Genomic DNA, 16186 nt, shown 5'->3' with positions numbered 1-16186 from the left:
CATCGGTCCCTTCCCTCTGTCTGTCACCCCTACCCCTCCCTTCTGGACCCTTAATCCCTCCCAGTCCCCTCCTCCTTCCTACTAGGCATTTCTGCAGGGGTGGGGGATGCTTTAAGAGTGGTGCCTGAGGTAGAGGAGCCCTAGAGACAGAAGGGGCCCCACTCAGGCTTATGAGCCCCATCCCACTGTACTTCGGAGGGAAAGACATCTTCATGACAGAGGAACAGAAGAAATACTACAATGCCATGAAGAAGCTTGGCTCCAAGAAGCCCCAGAAGCCGATTCCACGGCCCCAGGTACCTTGGCCCCTGCTCCTGCTGCTCCTGTAGCCTGCACCAGGCTGCTGCCCTGGGGGCTGATGAGGGTGAAATGCAGCCTGCACTCTGCTGACCAGGCAGGCAGGGTTCACATTTGTGCACACCCAGCAGCTGCCACTAGACTCAGGTCACTTGTTTACCCCTCATCTGGCCCTGTACACCCCACTGGTGTCCACCCACCTCCTCTCTTGGGGCCCTCAGTGGCCTATGGGGGAGGAAGATGTCCAGAAACTCTGCCCAATAAGAAATGACTTTGGGAGAAAGGTGAGCAGTGACTGGGGGAGCTTGAAGCTAGGGAGGGTCCCAAAGTGAGGAGGGATTTCCACGGACCACAGGATGATGAGGTCCCAGGGCCTCCCCTCTCATGGCTGATCTCACCACCACCCCTGACACCTCTCTGTCCATGTCCTCTCCGTCATCCTGTGTTTCCTGCCTGCACCCTTCCTGTCCTGGCCCTGACCCTGTCCTCCACCCCATGTCCACTCATGTGCTGTAGAACAAGATCCAAGGCTTGGTGTATGACTTCGTGACAAAACAGGTATTTGACATCACCATCATGATCCTCATCTGCCTCAACATGGTCACCATGATGGTGGAGACGGATGACCAGAGCCAGCTCAAGGTGGACATCCTGTACAACATCAACATGATCTTCATCATCATCTTCACGGGGGAGTGTGTGCTCAAGATGTTTGCCCTGCGCCAGTACTATTTCACCATTGGCTGGAACATCTTTGACTTTGTGGTTGTCATCCTGTCCATTGTGGGTAAGCTGGCAGGGCAGTGCCTATGTGAGTCATTCAGGAAGGCTTTCTGAATGCACACACACCTGCTCATAAACCTAGCACACGCACACACATGCGTATAACAGCCAATCACTCTTAATGCACATAGGCATCCTGTCACCTGTGCACACACGAACACACCTCAAGAAATACATGGACTGGGCCAGGGATTTAGCTCAGTGGTGCTGCATTTGCCTTGCAAGTGCAAGGTCCTGAGTTTGATCCCTGGTACCAAAAGAAAGAGAGAGGGAGAGAGAGAGAGAGAGGAGAGGGAGAGGGGGGGTAAGGAAGGAAGGAAGAAAGGAAGGAAGAAAGAGAGAGAGAAAGACAGACAGACATGAACCCAGCCAGGTGTGGTAGCACATGCCTGTAATCCCAGTACTCAGAAGAATCAACTTAGTGACTTAGTGAGATCCTATCTCAAAACTAAAAATAAAAAATGTTTAAAGGCTGGGTTCATACCCTGGGTTCATGCCCCAGTTTCACTCCCCAGTAGCACCAAAAACGAAAGATGGGCAGACAGGGGCCTGACCAGCAGATGTACACTTGAGTGCCCCAGGGAAAACTTAAGACAGTCCCACTGTCTCCATATCCCTGAAAAGTGTATGGACAAACATATCACCATATGAGTAACTAGCCACCCTTTGCTGAGCATTTACTATATGCCTGGCACTGTGCTATGCACTTTACAGGTATTACTTTACTCATTTACAGCAACGCTGTGAGGCAGGTATTATTATCATTCCCATTTCACAGAGGAGGAAACTGAGTTGCAAACAAGAGCCATACCTCGAGTCACATAGCTGTCCTGCCCATACCAGTCCATCTCATCTGTGACATCTACAAGGAGTCTTCACTCTGTCACCTTTGCCATATCCCATCTCCAGCTCCACTGGGGCAAAGAAGGCCCCATCGGGGAGCCCAGCCTGAATGGTCGGGGCTGTGCTAAGAGGGTTAAGCCCATCTGCTCCTCTGTGGGGCAGAGCACAGGAGCCAGACCCCTGAGCCCCATGTCCCTGCTCTCTGACCCAGCTCCTGCTCCTCTCTGCAGGCCTTGCACTCTCTGAGCTGATCCAGAAATACTTCGTGTCACCCACACTGTTCCGTGTGATCCGCTTGGCACGGATCGGGCGTGTCCTGCGGCTGATCCGTGGGGCCAAGGGCATCCGGACGCTGCTCTTCGCCCTCATGATGTCACTGCCCGCCCTCTTCAACATCGGCCTCCTCCTCTTCCTGGTCATGTTTATCTATTCCATCTTCGGCATGTCCAACTTTGCCTATGTGAAGAAAGAATCGGGCATTGATGACATGTTCAACTTTGAGACCTTTGGCAACAGTATCATCTGCCTCTTTGAGATCACCACATCAGCTGGCTGGGATGGGCTTCTGAACCCCATCCTCAACAGTGGGCCCCCAGATTGTGACCCCACACTAGAGAACCCTGGTACCCATATCAAGGGCAACTGCGGTAACCCATCCATTGGTATCTGCTTCTTCTGCAGCTACATCATCATCTCCTTCCTCATTGTGGTCAACATGTACATTGCCATTATCCTGGAGAACTTCAATGTGGCAACTGAGGAGAGCAGTGAGCCCCTTGGTGAGGATGACTTTGAGATGTTCTATGAAACATGGGAGAAATTCGACCCTGATGCCACACAGTTCATTGAATACAGCCGCCTCTCTGACTTTGTGGACACCCTGCAGGAGCCACTGAAGATCGCCAAGCCCAACAAAATCAAACTCATCACTCTGGACCTGCCCATGGTGCCAGGGGACAAGATCCACTGTCTGGACATCCTCTTTGCCCTGACTAAAGAGGTGCTGGGTGACTCTGGGGAGATGGATGCCCTCAAGCAGACCATGGAGGAGAAGTTCATGGCTGCCAACCCCTCTAAGGTCTCCTATGAGCCCATCACCACCACCCTGAAAAGGAAACACGAGGAGGTGTGTGCCATCAAGATCCAGAGGGCCTACCGCCGGCACCTGCTGCAGCGCTCTGTAAAGCAGGCATCCTACATGTACCGCCACAGCCAGGACGGCAGTGGGGACGGGGCCCCTGAGAAGGAGGGGCTGATCGCCAATGCCATGAGCCAGATGTATGGCCCGGAGAACGGGAAGACCAGTGTACAGGTCCAGGGGCAGAAGGAGGGCTCCACGGGGGACACCGGATCTGCCATAGGGCTCACGCCCATCAGCCCCTCAGACGCTACCCTGCCTCCCTCCCCATCACCAGGGCAGACAGTGCGCCCAGGGGTCAAAGAGTCTCTTGTGTAGCAGGCAGATTACAAGATGGCTAGTTGAGCCTCAGCACAGTGCCTGCACACTGAGTGAGGGAGCGGGCCTTTGAGTCTGGGACTGCATCCAGCTCCTTTGTCGGGGACAGGACTTGGCCATGGTGGGTCTGACACCCAGGCCTTGAGAAATGGGAATCGAACTCAGGGACCCAAGCTGGGCTGAAGCCCCTGCCTCTGTGATTTCATTTTCAAGTTGCTCTTACCTCCTCATGAGTTCTGCTGCCCCTCCTTTTGGCCTGAGGGAGGTCAGAACGTCAGGAACTCTGCCCCCTTCATGGGATTGAGCCAGCCTACAATGGGGGGACTGGCTGCCCTCCTGTCCCCAGAGTCTTAAGGGTTACTAGCCTCTCCCCAGCAAGTGGCCCACAGGCCCCCAGTTCCAGGCCAGATATCTTCACCTCAGTGAGTGCAGATACCTGAGCTCAGGACTCAGCCAGCTCTCCCCCTCCCACTCTGGGGTGCTGCTTCCCCTACCAGCCCGGGAATTCTCTGGAAAAGGAAAATGTTACTGATCCAGAAATAACTCCACAAACTTGATTGGCCACTGGATCTTGATGCACTGGGCTGGGGTTGATTCCTGAAAGCTTTTCCTGGGCCACGTCCAGGATGATAGTTAGCTCCCCTGACTGATCCCTAGCAGAGGAACAGAAGGAAGGAGTCCACTGGAAGTTACCTTTTTGATGAAGCATGGATGGGAAGTACGAGTCCTGCCAGCTGCATGGCTGCCCTCAGCCTGAGTATCCAGACCTGGGTGGGAGCAGGGATGCTGAATGAAAAGATCCTGTTCCTTCCCTTTCTTCTCTCCTCTTGCCTTCATTAAACCACCAGTAGCCTCATCTGCCCTCAGAGATCTCTCCCTTCTCATATTTTCCCTTGCCTATCTCTTTGTCCCTGTGCATCCTTTTCGCTTTCTTTAAAGTGACCCTGAGAATGTTATAGTGGAGCTCACGTGACGTACTCACACTGGGGCATGCAGTAGAGAAGGCTCGCCTGGTTTGAGCTCAACCTTCCAACTTCCTGCTGCCTGGAACTGCTGATCTGGACATGGTGGCATCAGTCTTTGCTGGCTGCTGGAGAACAGAGGCCAAGCTGGGGGGTGTGAGAGTCCTCCTGAGGGGCCTGTGGGTTCTGTCACCTGTGTGTGTGGCTGTGTGTCTGCTTGTAGGCCTGAGAGGGTAACTGTGTATGTTCAAGTTCGTGCTGTGTGTTTGAACCATTGTACAGCAGTGTCTGCAAAAGTCTGTACATCTGGGTATGGTTTTTTTATGATGGTATTCACATACATTTTATTTATACACTTTTAATGATTTCATTGCCATACACACATTATTTTTCTTAACTTTATTTTATCTTATTTTTGGTAGTGGAGCTCAAACTCGCGACCTTGTGCTTGTGCGGCAGGCGCTGGAACCACTGAGCTAAATCCCTGGCCCTTAACTTTATTTTTACATTAAGTCAGTATCTGTCATGCAGCCATCAAAAACCTTACAGTAAATTACACAGGTTTATAGTCCAATTTCGACTGTAGCTTCTTAGAATCAGCCACTTTTCTGACTGCTTTCATGAAGTCTTCCTGAACTACAAAATCATGATCAGCACGAATTGCAAACATACCTGCTTCAGTACAAACATTTCTCAGGTCTGCTCCATTAAACCTATCTAAAAGTTTCACAACTGCTTCCGAATCTATTTCACCATGCTTCATAATGGGACCTGCATGGATTTTCAATATATCTAATCTTGCTTGTTCATTTGGTAAATCAATATGTATTTTTCTATCTAATCTTCCTGGACATAGCAATGCAGGATCCAGTGTATCTGGTCTGTTTGTAGCCATGATGATTTTAACTCTATGCAGAGTGTCAAATCCATCCATCGGATTCAGTAACTCCATCAAAGTTCTCTGAATCTCTCTGTCAGCTGAAGCACCCTCAGCAAACCGACGACCACCAATAGCACCTATTTCATCCATAAAAATGATGCACGGCTGATGGTCCCTTGCAGAATTAAACATTTCTCTAATCAAAGGAGCACTTTCACCAATGTACTTGTCTACAATAGTACTAGATACAACCTTTAAGAAATTGCAGTCTAGCTGGCTAGCAACAGCTCATGCCAAGGGTGTTTTTCCTGTGCCTCTCTTAATTCCCGAATCTGTTCTGATTGCCCTCCAATCTCAGAATAAGAAACATTCCCAGGGTCCTCATGAGACATGTTGTAAACCAATGGATCCACCTCTTTTGACAAATATCTCATGATAGTGAATGTAGTCATATCCAAAGCAACTCTTGTTCCTGGCTTTAGCTTACTTTTGTCAATCTGTCAATGACAACCCACAACCTATCTTGGTCCATTTGTAGTTTTAACAATGAATTTTTCTTCAGTTAATTGTTTAAGCACTTCACCCACAGTCTGCCCAACACTTTGTAGGCCCTTCAGATCATTTTCAGACTTTTCATACTGCTTGGTAAGTTCTTTTAATTGTTCCCTTAACCCCTTCAGATGGCCCTCGATCTCCTTGTGCTCCAACCAGATATGTTTGTGTCTGTGTGTGTCAGTGTGCCCTGGAATGCCTGAAGTCCATGTGAGTGCACCTGCTGTGTGTGTGTGTGTGTGTGTGTGTGTGTTCGTGTTCTGTGCCAGCCTGTTCATGTGATTGCACCAGTGTCTGAGAGAGTAGACCTGTTCCCTGAGGGTGTGAGTGATTGTGACATGGGTGTTTGTGCTTTGAGTCCCCTGCTGACCTAAGTTCCTCTTCTCTTTTTTCTTGTTTCTCATGAACAGTTTGATTAAAACTCAGGAAGCAGCAAAACCCTCAAAACAAGATATGTGTGTGCACGTGTGTGAATGTGTCCACACACACACACACACACACACGCCCATGGGCCAGAGTCTTCCTTGTTATCTGCCCTATTCTCTTGCCCCTCCAGGTCTTGCCTGGGTAACCCTCTCCTTCTCTCCCCACAAGCTTCTCTCTTCCCATTCCTGTTTCTTGTCATCATACCAATGGCCTCGCCCTGCTCCCTGTCTCCTGCCTATGGAAGGAGGCCTCCACTCCTTCCATCTCTTCCTGCCATGACTCTGCCTCTCCCTTCAAAAGGTACCTGCCATAGGGGGTGAGCCTCCCCCTTCCCAGCACCCTGTCCCTCTGCCTTTCCTTCATGGGCCTCAGACTGGTGAGGCCCCCAGAGCCTTGAGAATCTGTTGGATTGAATGTCCTTTGTCCATTGCAGAGGAAGAGCAGATGGGCAGGGCCTGGCCTCTCCCTGCCTGTGGCGCTCTTCCCTGCAGACTGACACCCATTCCCACCTTATCCAGGTGGTAACCAGCCTGGAGCCAGGTTGGAAGATGAGCTTCTTTGTATAGTTCTTACAATAAACCCTTCCCTGGTGCCTCAGATGTGTGGGCTTCTCCTTTCTGCACCTCCACAAGTGGATGTGGTTAAGAGCTGAGGTCACCAAGAAAGATGAAGGGCCAGTGGGCTGTGCTGCCAAGAGGGAACAATGAGGCAGCCCCTGGGGCAGGATGCAGTGGGCTCAGTCCCAGCCTCCTGTCCCTCTGAACAGGCAGATCCCAAGACATACATGTGGCGATGCTGTGCCCCCAGCCCCTGCCCTCCAAGAGCTCCTTTCAGCTCTCTGCTCCCTCAGAGACATCAAGGAGACTGTTGGGCTCACATCCCTTCTGTCTCCTTGGAAGAGTACTGTCCCCCTAAGACTGTCCCTGACCCCTGGTCCTAGACAGTCCAGGGTCACATGGACCTGTGTACAACAGAGAGTATTCTTATGTAGCAACCTTAGCCCACAAGTCCAGTGGGTGACATGTAATTTGCTAAGTAATTGTATTTTCTGTAATGACTTCTGATTCCTGGGGCTGAGTTCCTCAAGGCTAGTAAATGCTTGTTCCCCTTTTCCTGGGTCCTGGGGCCTTTGTGGCATGGGGAATGTAGGGCACACAAAGGCCTTGGCCCACGGGCTGCCCCAAGATGCCCCTCAGTTGTCCCTGTGCACCTCCCCACCTCACAGTTCTCTTTGCATGCCGGGGGGCTGTTGAGCATCCCTACAGGGGTTTCTGAGCCCCCAGGGCACTGAGCCCCCTCTCTGGGGACAGGGCTCATTCTCACTTCAAGTGTCTCCAGACCTCCTGTGGGACCTTTGTGGCCCTGAGGCGGAAGATGGCAGGAAGCTCCAGCCCATCCTTCTCCTGACCCTTGACTGGCAGGAGAAAAAAGGAAAAATACTGGGTGGGAAACGTAGACAACATAGGCTGGAGTCTCACATTTGCCCTCCGCTCCTGCTGTGTGAGCTCCTCCCCTCCCTGAGGATACATGGTGCCCCCACATTGCCAAGGGCCCTTGGTGCACATGGCCACTCATGAAGAGTGCGGGGTTATTGGTATGCTACTCAGGTGAGGAAATTTGGGCTCTGAGAGGTTCAGAATGGGTGCTGCCTACCTTGGTGCCATTGTGGGGCCATGTGGGGTGAGGAAATGCTTTGCCTCATGAGTCTCTCCCACCGGAGGCCTTCAGTGCCCTGGCCCATGAATGCAGGGGCACTCGCTACGGACATCATAATTACCTCCAAATATCCCAGATGAGGGACACTTTGAGACCCACTGTGACTTGGTGAGGCTTTAGTTGGTACACTAGAGTTAGGGTTTGAACTCAGCAGGCCATCCAGGCAGGGGGTGGAGAATGGGGGGGGGGCTTCCTTCCCTAAGACTCTCCCTGCCCCCATCCTTTCTGAGATGGCTGAGGTCCCTTGCCCAACCTGAGTCCCTCGTCCTTTTCCCATCCTCCCATCTCTTGTTTTGACTGTCTTTCTGGAAAGTAGGAAATGCCAGATGTCAGTGTGTGGAGCTCAGAACAGTCAGGACAGAGGCGGGGCAGGCTTATGAAGCCTCCTGCTCCGGGAAGGAAAGGGCATCATGAGCCCAGGACAGGGCTTGCTGTTGTCACCAGGAAGAGAACAGTACAGCCCCATCTGTGATAAATAACTCTGCAGGTGGCCCCAAACTCCACCCTGCTGCCTCAGCCCTCCTAAGAGCAAGTCTCTGCTTGGCATGAATGGGAATGAAGTCCAAAGGGCACATCTGTGTCCCATCCACGGGGGCTGATGATGCATGTGAGTTTGGAGGATACCAACTGCCCCTGCCCATCCCTGTGCCCCTACGGTCACCCTAGGCCCCAGGACCAGCTCCTCAGCAGGCCCCACAGCAATGGTCCCGGCAGCACATACATGTGAACACACACCCATGCACACGTGTGTGACCCAAACCTTTCCTAAAGTCCTTTCAACATTGAGGGACACTAGCCTCAAAGCTAAGTAAGATCTCCATCACCAGGGGCTCAGCGGGGGGCAAACTTTGCTAACGGGAGAGACCCCAGGATTTTGTTCTCCACCCTGGGCTGGCCTCTCTCCAGCCACTGCCTCCAGCACTTGATGGGGCCCATGGTCCCCATGCTGACCTCAGTGATGTTCTTATTCCTGGGCTGTTTGTTCTATGAGCTGAACATCTGACACCTTTTCAGAGAAATGTTTTTTTCATTTGGAACATCTGGAAATAAGTAAGAATACCTGGGACTGCCTAGAACGAGCTGTCCCTTAGGTGAACACGTAGTCCTCAGGTCCCTAACTTTCATGGCTCAGGTCCTGGTCTGCAGTGTTCAAAGCATACACCCAGGTTGGAGGTGGGAGTCACCTGGACCCTCTGCCTTCCAGCCATGCCATGGGGGAGCACTTGCACCTCCCTGAGCCCAAGCAGACCTGCCAGGCTCACAGGCTATTTGAGAAATGGAGGATCACGAGGACTGAGATGTGGACAGAGGGCACTGAAGATTTGGCATCTGTCTTCCTCTGCTGGGGATCAGGGGATGAGAAAAAGTGAGGGGACAAGAGAGAAGGAAGTTGCCAGGAGACATAAAACTCCCAGAGGTCTTGGCTGCAGGGCTGAGGTTTGCAAGCCTGCTCCAGGCAGCTGTGCAGGTGGCACTCTGCACAAGGGCCACCCCCAAGGGGATCCTGGGGAAGGCACACAAAGCTAAGCTTAGATGAAGCCCCAAATGCCGTGATTCCATCCTCACCCCTGCTGACTTGAAGGATGCAGCCAGGCCTGTCAGAACCTGAGTGCTCCTCCACACTAACTCCCTGGCCCCTGCCTAAGACCCTCTGGAACTGTGGACAACACTTCAGTGCCCTCAGAGTCCCAAAGAGCTCCCAGGAGAAGGCCCTGGTTGTTAAGTGGCAAGTCTTCTCTAATCCACCTCTACCCAAATGTGCCCCCTTTGGCAGCCCACAGCAAACTCTTCCACAGCATGAGGAAGAGGCTTCTCATAAGGGCCTAACCATGTCTCCTCCTAAGTAGCTGCCACCTTGGCCTCCTTTTGCTCAAGAACTTCAAAGGCTCCCTTCCTCCACAGGTCCAACTCCCACTATGGCCACCTGCACTCCAGACAAGAGGCTCTGTTCTGGCCTGGTCCCTGGCCTGGTTTCACTGTTGACCCCTGGCCCCTGTACTGTCCCCTCCAAAGGGTGAGGGTGCTCCAAACCAGAGGGACTGAGCTCAGATTCATTCATTCCTGTCTAGCTAAGTGCTTAGGAATGGGCATTTTCAGGCTCTGCCCTTCAGGAGCTGGCGAACTACAGAGGGCAGGATGGCAGGCCCAGGGATGAGCACCAGTAGGGTGAGGACACCGAGAGGGAATAAAGGCTACTTCCCTGTTCAAGGCTTCTACCAAGGGCTCCATCTGTCCTTCCCAAGCTGGGCCACCTTCAAGCCATAGTAGCCCGGCTGACAAGATCCACCCTCCCCCGGTCCCCCGAGAGCTGGTGCCTCCCCTGGGTCCCAATTTGCATGGCAGGAAGGGGCCTGAGGGGGAAGACGTGGGGAGGGGACAGGAGGCGGCCCAGCAGTTAAACATTTTCCCCCAAGAATCTCGGACTTGGTCACAGGCTCAGGGTTAGGGCGGTGACCATGGCCAGGCTGGTGCTGTGTCCTGTGTCCGGTAATTGGCTGATGGTGTTGGTGCTGCTGCTCTCAGGTAGGGCTCCGTATGAGGCCTGCTGGCTTCGCTCTGTGTCCTCGGCTCAGACTCCTGCTCTCTCTGCTTCCTCTTACAGCCCATTCTCTGCTTCCTGCCTCCCTCTGACTGACCCCAGAGCCCAGGTCTATGCATCTCCGCCTTGGCCATGGGCCAGGGTCTGCAATCACAGACCCTCTTCTGCCTGGAGGGTGTTGGACTCAGCTGAGCGCAAGGGGCAAACCAAGGTGCCAGCTGTGATGGTGGAAGGGCTGGGTCTTGAAGGAAGAGGCGGGCTGAGTGTGCCTTATGCCAAGCCCCTGAAGACACTGCATGAAGCGACTACAGGGGGAGGCTGCCCCAAAAAGACTGTGGGAGATGCTTGTTGCAGAAATGGTTCCCTCCTTGTCTGGAAGATGGGAAGCCCTCCCAGCTGCGAGTTCCTTCGTGTCTCATTTAAAAGCCTCCTCAGTGCCATCCTGAGGATCAAGGACAGAAAGGGAGCTAGAGGTGGGGTTTCTGGTACCTCAACCATGCGCCTGTCTCCCCAATGCAGGAGCAGGCAGGGCTGAGGAATCTTGAAGCTACAGTCCTGGAAGGAGGAAGTGGTTTGGGAATGCAGAGGGAATAGGGGTGGGGCAGCCAACTGGGGCTGGAGGAGCCTGACCTGGTCCCATCCACTTCCTTCCCTCTTCAGGTGAGCCAGTGTCACCAAGCAATGATGAGTTCTTGTACCCGAATCCCAAAGGTCAGTCACCTTCCCCACCACTTCTGGGGGCAACTTTGTGTTCAATGCTAGTCACTATCCTGGGGACTGCTCCTTATCCCATTCTTGCCTGCATCTCCCCATCCAGGACTTCCATCCTGGGGCCTCCTTAGGGTCTCCCTCTAAGGCCCCACTTCAGCCAGTTGTCATCTTCATCAGACCAGTGCGCTCTAGTCCTGGCACTGGGGTGCTGGGTAACCTGGGGTCAGAGCTGGGAGCCAGAAGGGATTCCACGGAGGCCTTGGGGCTGGGTCTGTCTATAGGGGAGTCTGCTTCAGCTTGGGAATGAGCCCCTCAGGGCAGAGCTCAGGGATTCCCCAGAGGCCAATCACTGAGCCCCAGGCAGGGCAGGTAGGAAAGCTTCCCAAGCTGAGGCCAGGAACAAGATGCACAGGACCACACAGGAGGTAAGAAGTGACTGATGGAGGAGGGTCTCAGTTGGTAGGCCAAGGGTTCAGCCTTCATCCCCTGGGAGCAATGGGGAGCCCTTGAAGATTCCAGGCAGATGCAGGGCAACCCAGGGGAAGAATTGCTGGAAGCACTGGGCCAGGCCTTGGACTGTCCTGTGGGCCTCCATGCCTGGGGGTGAAGCCTGGATCTGGCTGTTGTAAAGGGCATTGAGAAAAATCAGAAGGTTCCAGAACCCTTCTAAATGACATTCAAATGGGCAGAGGGGCAGTCAGGAAGAAGTGGATCCAATGGCTTGGTGTGTGGCTCCTCACATGGCTCGACTCCCCTCCTACACATACACACACCTCTGCAACCTGACTGTCCCACACTTTCAGGAGCAAGGACAGGCAAGGTAGACTGAACCAGAGTCACTGCTCTCCCCCCGCTGGGGTCCGCAGGAAAGGCTGGCACTCAGCAAAGTTCCAGCATGTATTTTGAGCCTGGCATTGGTTTTCACAGGAAGTGCTTGTTCCCGGATCTGGCAGTACCCCCGTTTCATGGCCAAGAAAAGGGGCTCTGTGGTCAAAATGCAGTGTCACACAGACAGCTCCAGCCTCTCTAGCAAGGTGATCTGGTTCCGCAAGCAGAAGACAGACGAGCCCCTGCAGCTGCTCCAAGAAACGGACCGCATCCTGCAGACCAACGATAGCTTCACCCACACCCTCACCATCCAAAGCATCCAGTCTGAGGACAATGGCATCTACATCTGCCAGCAGGAGTGTGATGGGAAGCATCCCAACATCTTCCAGGGTTGTGGCACGGAGCTGCGAGTCATGGGTGTGTGCCAGGTTGATGGGGTGTTCATGTAGCCATCATTCCCACCAGGGGTGAGCAGCCATAGATGGAGGTAGCTATGGCCTCAGGTCCTGAGGGATTACAAAGAGCCACCACTGCAAGCTCATTGGGTGAGTGAGGGGCTGCCAATAAAGCACTCACTCAGTATCAAAGCCCTGCCTCTGCCTCCCTCAGGATTCAGCACCTTGGCACAGTTGAAGCGGCGAAATACACTGAAAGATGGCATCATTATGATCCAGACCCTCCTCATCATCCTTTTCATCATTGTGCCCATCTTCCTGCTACTGGACAAGGTGACCATAGGCACCGGGGAGGTAGACACAGGGCAGTCCAGACATGGGCAAGGTTTCCATCTCCCCAGCCCCTGTAGCTCCCAGTTTGGCCTAGCCCCACCCCTAGAGCCTGCCCATTGGCTTACCTGTTCAAGCACTCATACCTTCATTCTTTCAGTTGTTCTTGAAGCCCTCTCACTCCCATCCCCTCACCCAGCCCCATGTCCCTGGCCTTCCCCACCTGGCCCAACAGGGGATAGGGCTGGGGGAGGCTAACACTCTGATCTCCACCATGCCCTGCCCCCAGGATGACAGCAAAGCGGGAATGGAGGAAGATCACACCTATGAGGTAAGAACAGGATGACCTGGCAGCTCTGAATTGAGCAGTCAGTGGCCCCGCATCTGTTGGTGTGGTCAGGGTGTGGCCTGGTCCTGAACTCTATTTCATTTCTGCAGGGCCTGGACATTGATCAGACAGCCACCTATGAGGACATAGTGACTCTGCGGACAGGGGAGGTGAAGTGGTCTGTCGGGGAGCACCCAGGCCAGGAGTGAGGAGCCAGCCCCCCATGCCCTAGGACCACTCCTGGGCCTCATTGACTGCATCAGAGTTGCCTGGTTCATGGCCTGTCCCCTCCACCCTGGACCCCCAGCTGGCCTCTGAGGCTGGCCCACCAGAGCCACCTCCCCCTCCAGCTATTGGCCCCCAGCTCTTACCAAGAGGCCTAGAACAGGACAACAGACAAAGACTTGGAATGGGGAGTTCTCCTGGGATAGACTGGGCCAGCCTTCTGCGGGTGCTACACAGGATCCCCACATCTGGAACAGGAAAGTAGAGACTTACTGAAGCCTGCAAATGGACTCAAAACAGGCTGACTTCCTGTAAGGCCTTGGAAGGGCGATGGCTCCCCAAGGACCCCAGAAGGGCCATGGAGAACTTCATTCCTCTCTTCCATCCTCTTCCATCTGAGGGGCTGCCATACCTGGAGCCCAATGCCCCATGGAATAAACAATGTGTCTGACAACCTCCACACAGGCATGAGACATCTCATGGGGTACAGTGATGGGCGTGGCATCTGAGTGCGATATCTGTGGGCCTATGAGGCTGTGGAAGAGGGTGACTGCCATGCTCATCCTCTCCTTTTCTCTGGGGCTCCAGCTGGGACCTGTAGTCACATCCCCCTGTCATCTCCCCCTCGGGGCCTTGCCAGGCCACAGAAGAAAGGGGACCCAGCCGGCCCTTCCCCAGGGTTTACGCACCATTGAGCCACACCAGCAATTGAGTTCTGGCTGCTCTACAGGGCTCTTTCCCACCCCAACCTGTCCCAAACTTGCTGACCTTCAAGATCTCTGCCTATGAGAAGCCCTCCCAAAGCACCCTGGGCACTGCCCTAGCCAGGTCAACCAGGACAGCTAGATCAACCAGATCAACCTGGACAGCTGTGGCCTTGGCTGCTGCCTGGGCCATTCACTTGGCCTTGATTCACCAGTTAGACTAGAAGCTGCCTGAGAGTAGGGGTTTCCTGACTCTACAATACCTCTTACCCTTCCTATGTCATCCTCCACTAAGCCTGGAACTTTTTCTCCTCAACTTGACCCAGAGCCACCAAGAGAAACTATTTCTAATGGAGGTTTCATGTGATAAAGTTTGGGGAATCCTTAAGTGGCCCTTTCAGACTTTCCCAGCATCACATCAGAGGCACCCTAGGGTCTCAGGGTCCCCACAAAATGGTCCCTAGGTACCAGCTGCAGGAGTAACTGGAAACAGCTCCCATCTGGGAAGTGAAGGGCAATCAACCTGCCTATGGAAAGCCTCCCTCCCAAGCCACTCTGTGCTCCACTTCCTGTTGATCTTGGGGGGAATTCAAAAAAATTTCTCTGCCATTCATGCTCTGGACTTAGGTAGGCAAATCCCTACCCTGGGGGAGCTGCCATTTTACCTGAAGAACCATGTGGAAGTTGTTGAGAGAAGCATAGCATTTTTGTTTTCCAGAATCGGGAATTGAACCCAAGGCCTTCACACTAAACTACCTCCCAGCCCTTTTTTATTTTTTTGTTTTGAGACAGGATCTCAATAAATTACTAAACTGCCCAGACTCGGGCTTGGATTTCTGATCCTCCTACCTCAGTCTTCCAGAGTGCTGGGTTTACAGGTGTGTGCCACCACGCCGGCTGAGAAGCACCACTTTTTAACAGATCCCCTCTAGAGTTTCAGGTCAATCTCCCCAAAACTCAATGGAGCTCATTCTGGCCAGGCTGGCTGAGCCAGCCAGGCCCAGTTCCTTCCCTGGTCTGGGGTTGGCAGAGGGAACTGGCTTGTTTTGGCATCTGCCTCCACTGAGCTGGAGCCCTCGCTTTCCTGCTGCTTTGCATAGTGGACCTAATTTTGTCCCCTACTTCCACCAGGCAGCCAGCCAAGGTGGGGGAGTCTTCACTTCTCCTCTAAATAGGGTCTCTCCCTGCTTGGGGCTTCCCTAGGTCAGAGGAGGCTTTGGCTTTACCAAAAAGCTAACACCTTTGAATAACTGGGTTTCCCTAGGCTTTGAAGTGCTTGTTAACAGAGAATCATCTGGGCAGGAGGTTTACGGCCTCCACCTGACACCCTCAGTGTGCATTCGGATTCCTAGGTTAAAGTGGAGAGGCCCTCCCAGCTGTTTCTGTTTAGGAGCTCACATTTTTGGTGTCATCATGTGGCCCCCAGAACTGATTCAGACAGTGGAAACCTTACTGGGTGATGATAGCAGTTGCTTTATCTGTAAAATAGGAATCATAAAACCTATCTGGAACTGGGCATGGTGGCACACACTGGTTGGTTTCTGGGTTTTTGTTTTTTGTTTTTTTTGGGGGGGGGGGTTGCAGTACTGGGGATTGAACTCAGGACCTTGCACTTGCCAGGCAGGCTCAGTGCCACTGAGCTACATCCCCAGCCCTGACACACTGGTAATCCCAGCCACTCAGAACAGGAGGATCATTTGAGCTCAGGAGCTGGAAGCCAGTCTGGACAACATAGCAAACAAATCTCAAAAAACCAAAATCTATCCAAAGGAAAGGAATTGAACCATTTGCCTTTTTAAAAAATTATATAATAAAACTGAGTTTGTTTTGTTTTTGCTGTTGTTAAGTGGTTTTGTTTTGGTTTGATTTGGTTTGGTTTTTTGAGACAGGGTTTCACCATGTAGTTCAGGCTGGCCTTGTGCTCACCGTGATCCTCCTGCCTCAGCCTCCCAAATGCTTGGGATCAAGGGCAAGTGCCACCACACTTGGCCTGAGTTTGTTTTCTTTTGGTGTACAGTTCTATGAATTCTATTTCTTTTTCCTTTTGGTACCAGGAATCGAACTCAGGACCTTGCACTTGCCAGGCAGGCGCGGTGCCACTGAGTTACATCGTCGGCCTCTTGAACACCTCTTAAATGACAATGAGGTTTTTTTTCAGTACTGGGGATTGAACCCAATGCTTTCACACTGGCTATATCCCCAGCCCTTTTC

General features: G+C 52.9%; 2 protein-coding genes and 1 pseudogene across 3 annotated transcripts in view; 2 read left to right on the top strand and 1 right to left on the bottom strand.

The window, feature by feature from the left end:
* Scn4a (sodium voltage-gated channel alpha subunit 4) overlaps positions 1-6796 on the top strand; it is a 47216-nt gene extending 40420 nt beyond the window's left edge. For both annotated transcript variants that reach the window (XM_021247565.2, XM_021247566.2), the window contains 3 exons: positions 192-296; positions 814-1084; positions 2154-6796. In XM_021247565.2, the coding sequence (XP_021103224.1) occupies positions 192-296; positions 814-1084; positions 2154-3379 (1602 nt within the window). In that variant the 3' untranslated portion in view covers positions 3380-6796. The remainder of the gene's footprint in view (positions 1-191; positions 297-813; positions 1085-2153) is intronic.
* On the bottom strand, positions 4895-5673 carry LOC101704201 (26S proteasome regulatory subunit 10B pseudogene; annotated as a pseudogene).
* Positions 6797-10293: 3497 nt separating the features above from the next.
* Positions 10294-13731, top strand: Cd79b (CD79b molecule). The gene is made up of 6 exons (XM_004868634.2): positions 10294-10438; positions 11115-11165; positions 12093-12410; positions 12603-12721; positions 13008-13049; positions 13157-13731. The coding sequence occupies exons 1-6, from the start codon at positions 10372-10374 to the stop codon at positions 13253-13255; spliced, it is 696 nt and encodes a 231-aa protein (XP_004868691.1). The 5' UTR covers positions 10294-10371; the 3' UTR covers positions 13256-13731.
* Positions 13732-16186: the final 2455 nt, after the last annotated feature.

The sequence above is a fragment of the Heterocephalus glaber genome, unplaced genomic scaffold, assembly GCF_053883595.1.
Source record: "Heterocephalus glaber isolate CG9 unplaced genomic scaffold, H.glaber_assembly_v1.0 deba00001124, whole genome shotgun sequence".
Classification (NCBI taxonomy): domain Eukaryota; kingdom Metazoa; phylum Chordata; class Mammalia; order Rodentia; family Bathyergidae; genus Heterocephalus; species Heterocephalus glaber.
Note: the sequence above shows the minus strand (reverse complement) of the source record. Positions and strands in the feature narration are given on the sequence as shown.

Excerpts from the sequence above, each read along its gene's own strand:
- Cd79b (XM_004868634.2), top strand. The coding sequence starts at position 10,372 with ATGGCCAGGCTGGTGCTGTGTCCTGTGTCCGGTAATTGGCTGATGGTG. Across the intron at positions 12,722-13,007 it reads TCTTCCTGCTACTGGACAAG|GATGACAGCAAAGCGGGAAT; the intron begins GTGACCATAGGC and ends CCCTGCCCCCAG. Across the intron at positions 13,050-13,156 it reads AGGAAGATCACACCTATGAG|GGCCTGGACATTGATCAGAC; the intron begins GTAAGAACAGGA and ends TCATTTCTGCAG.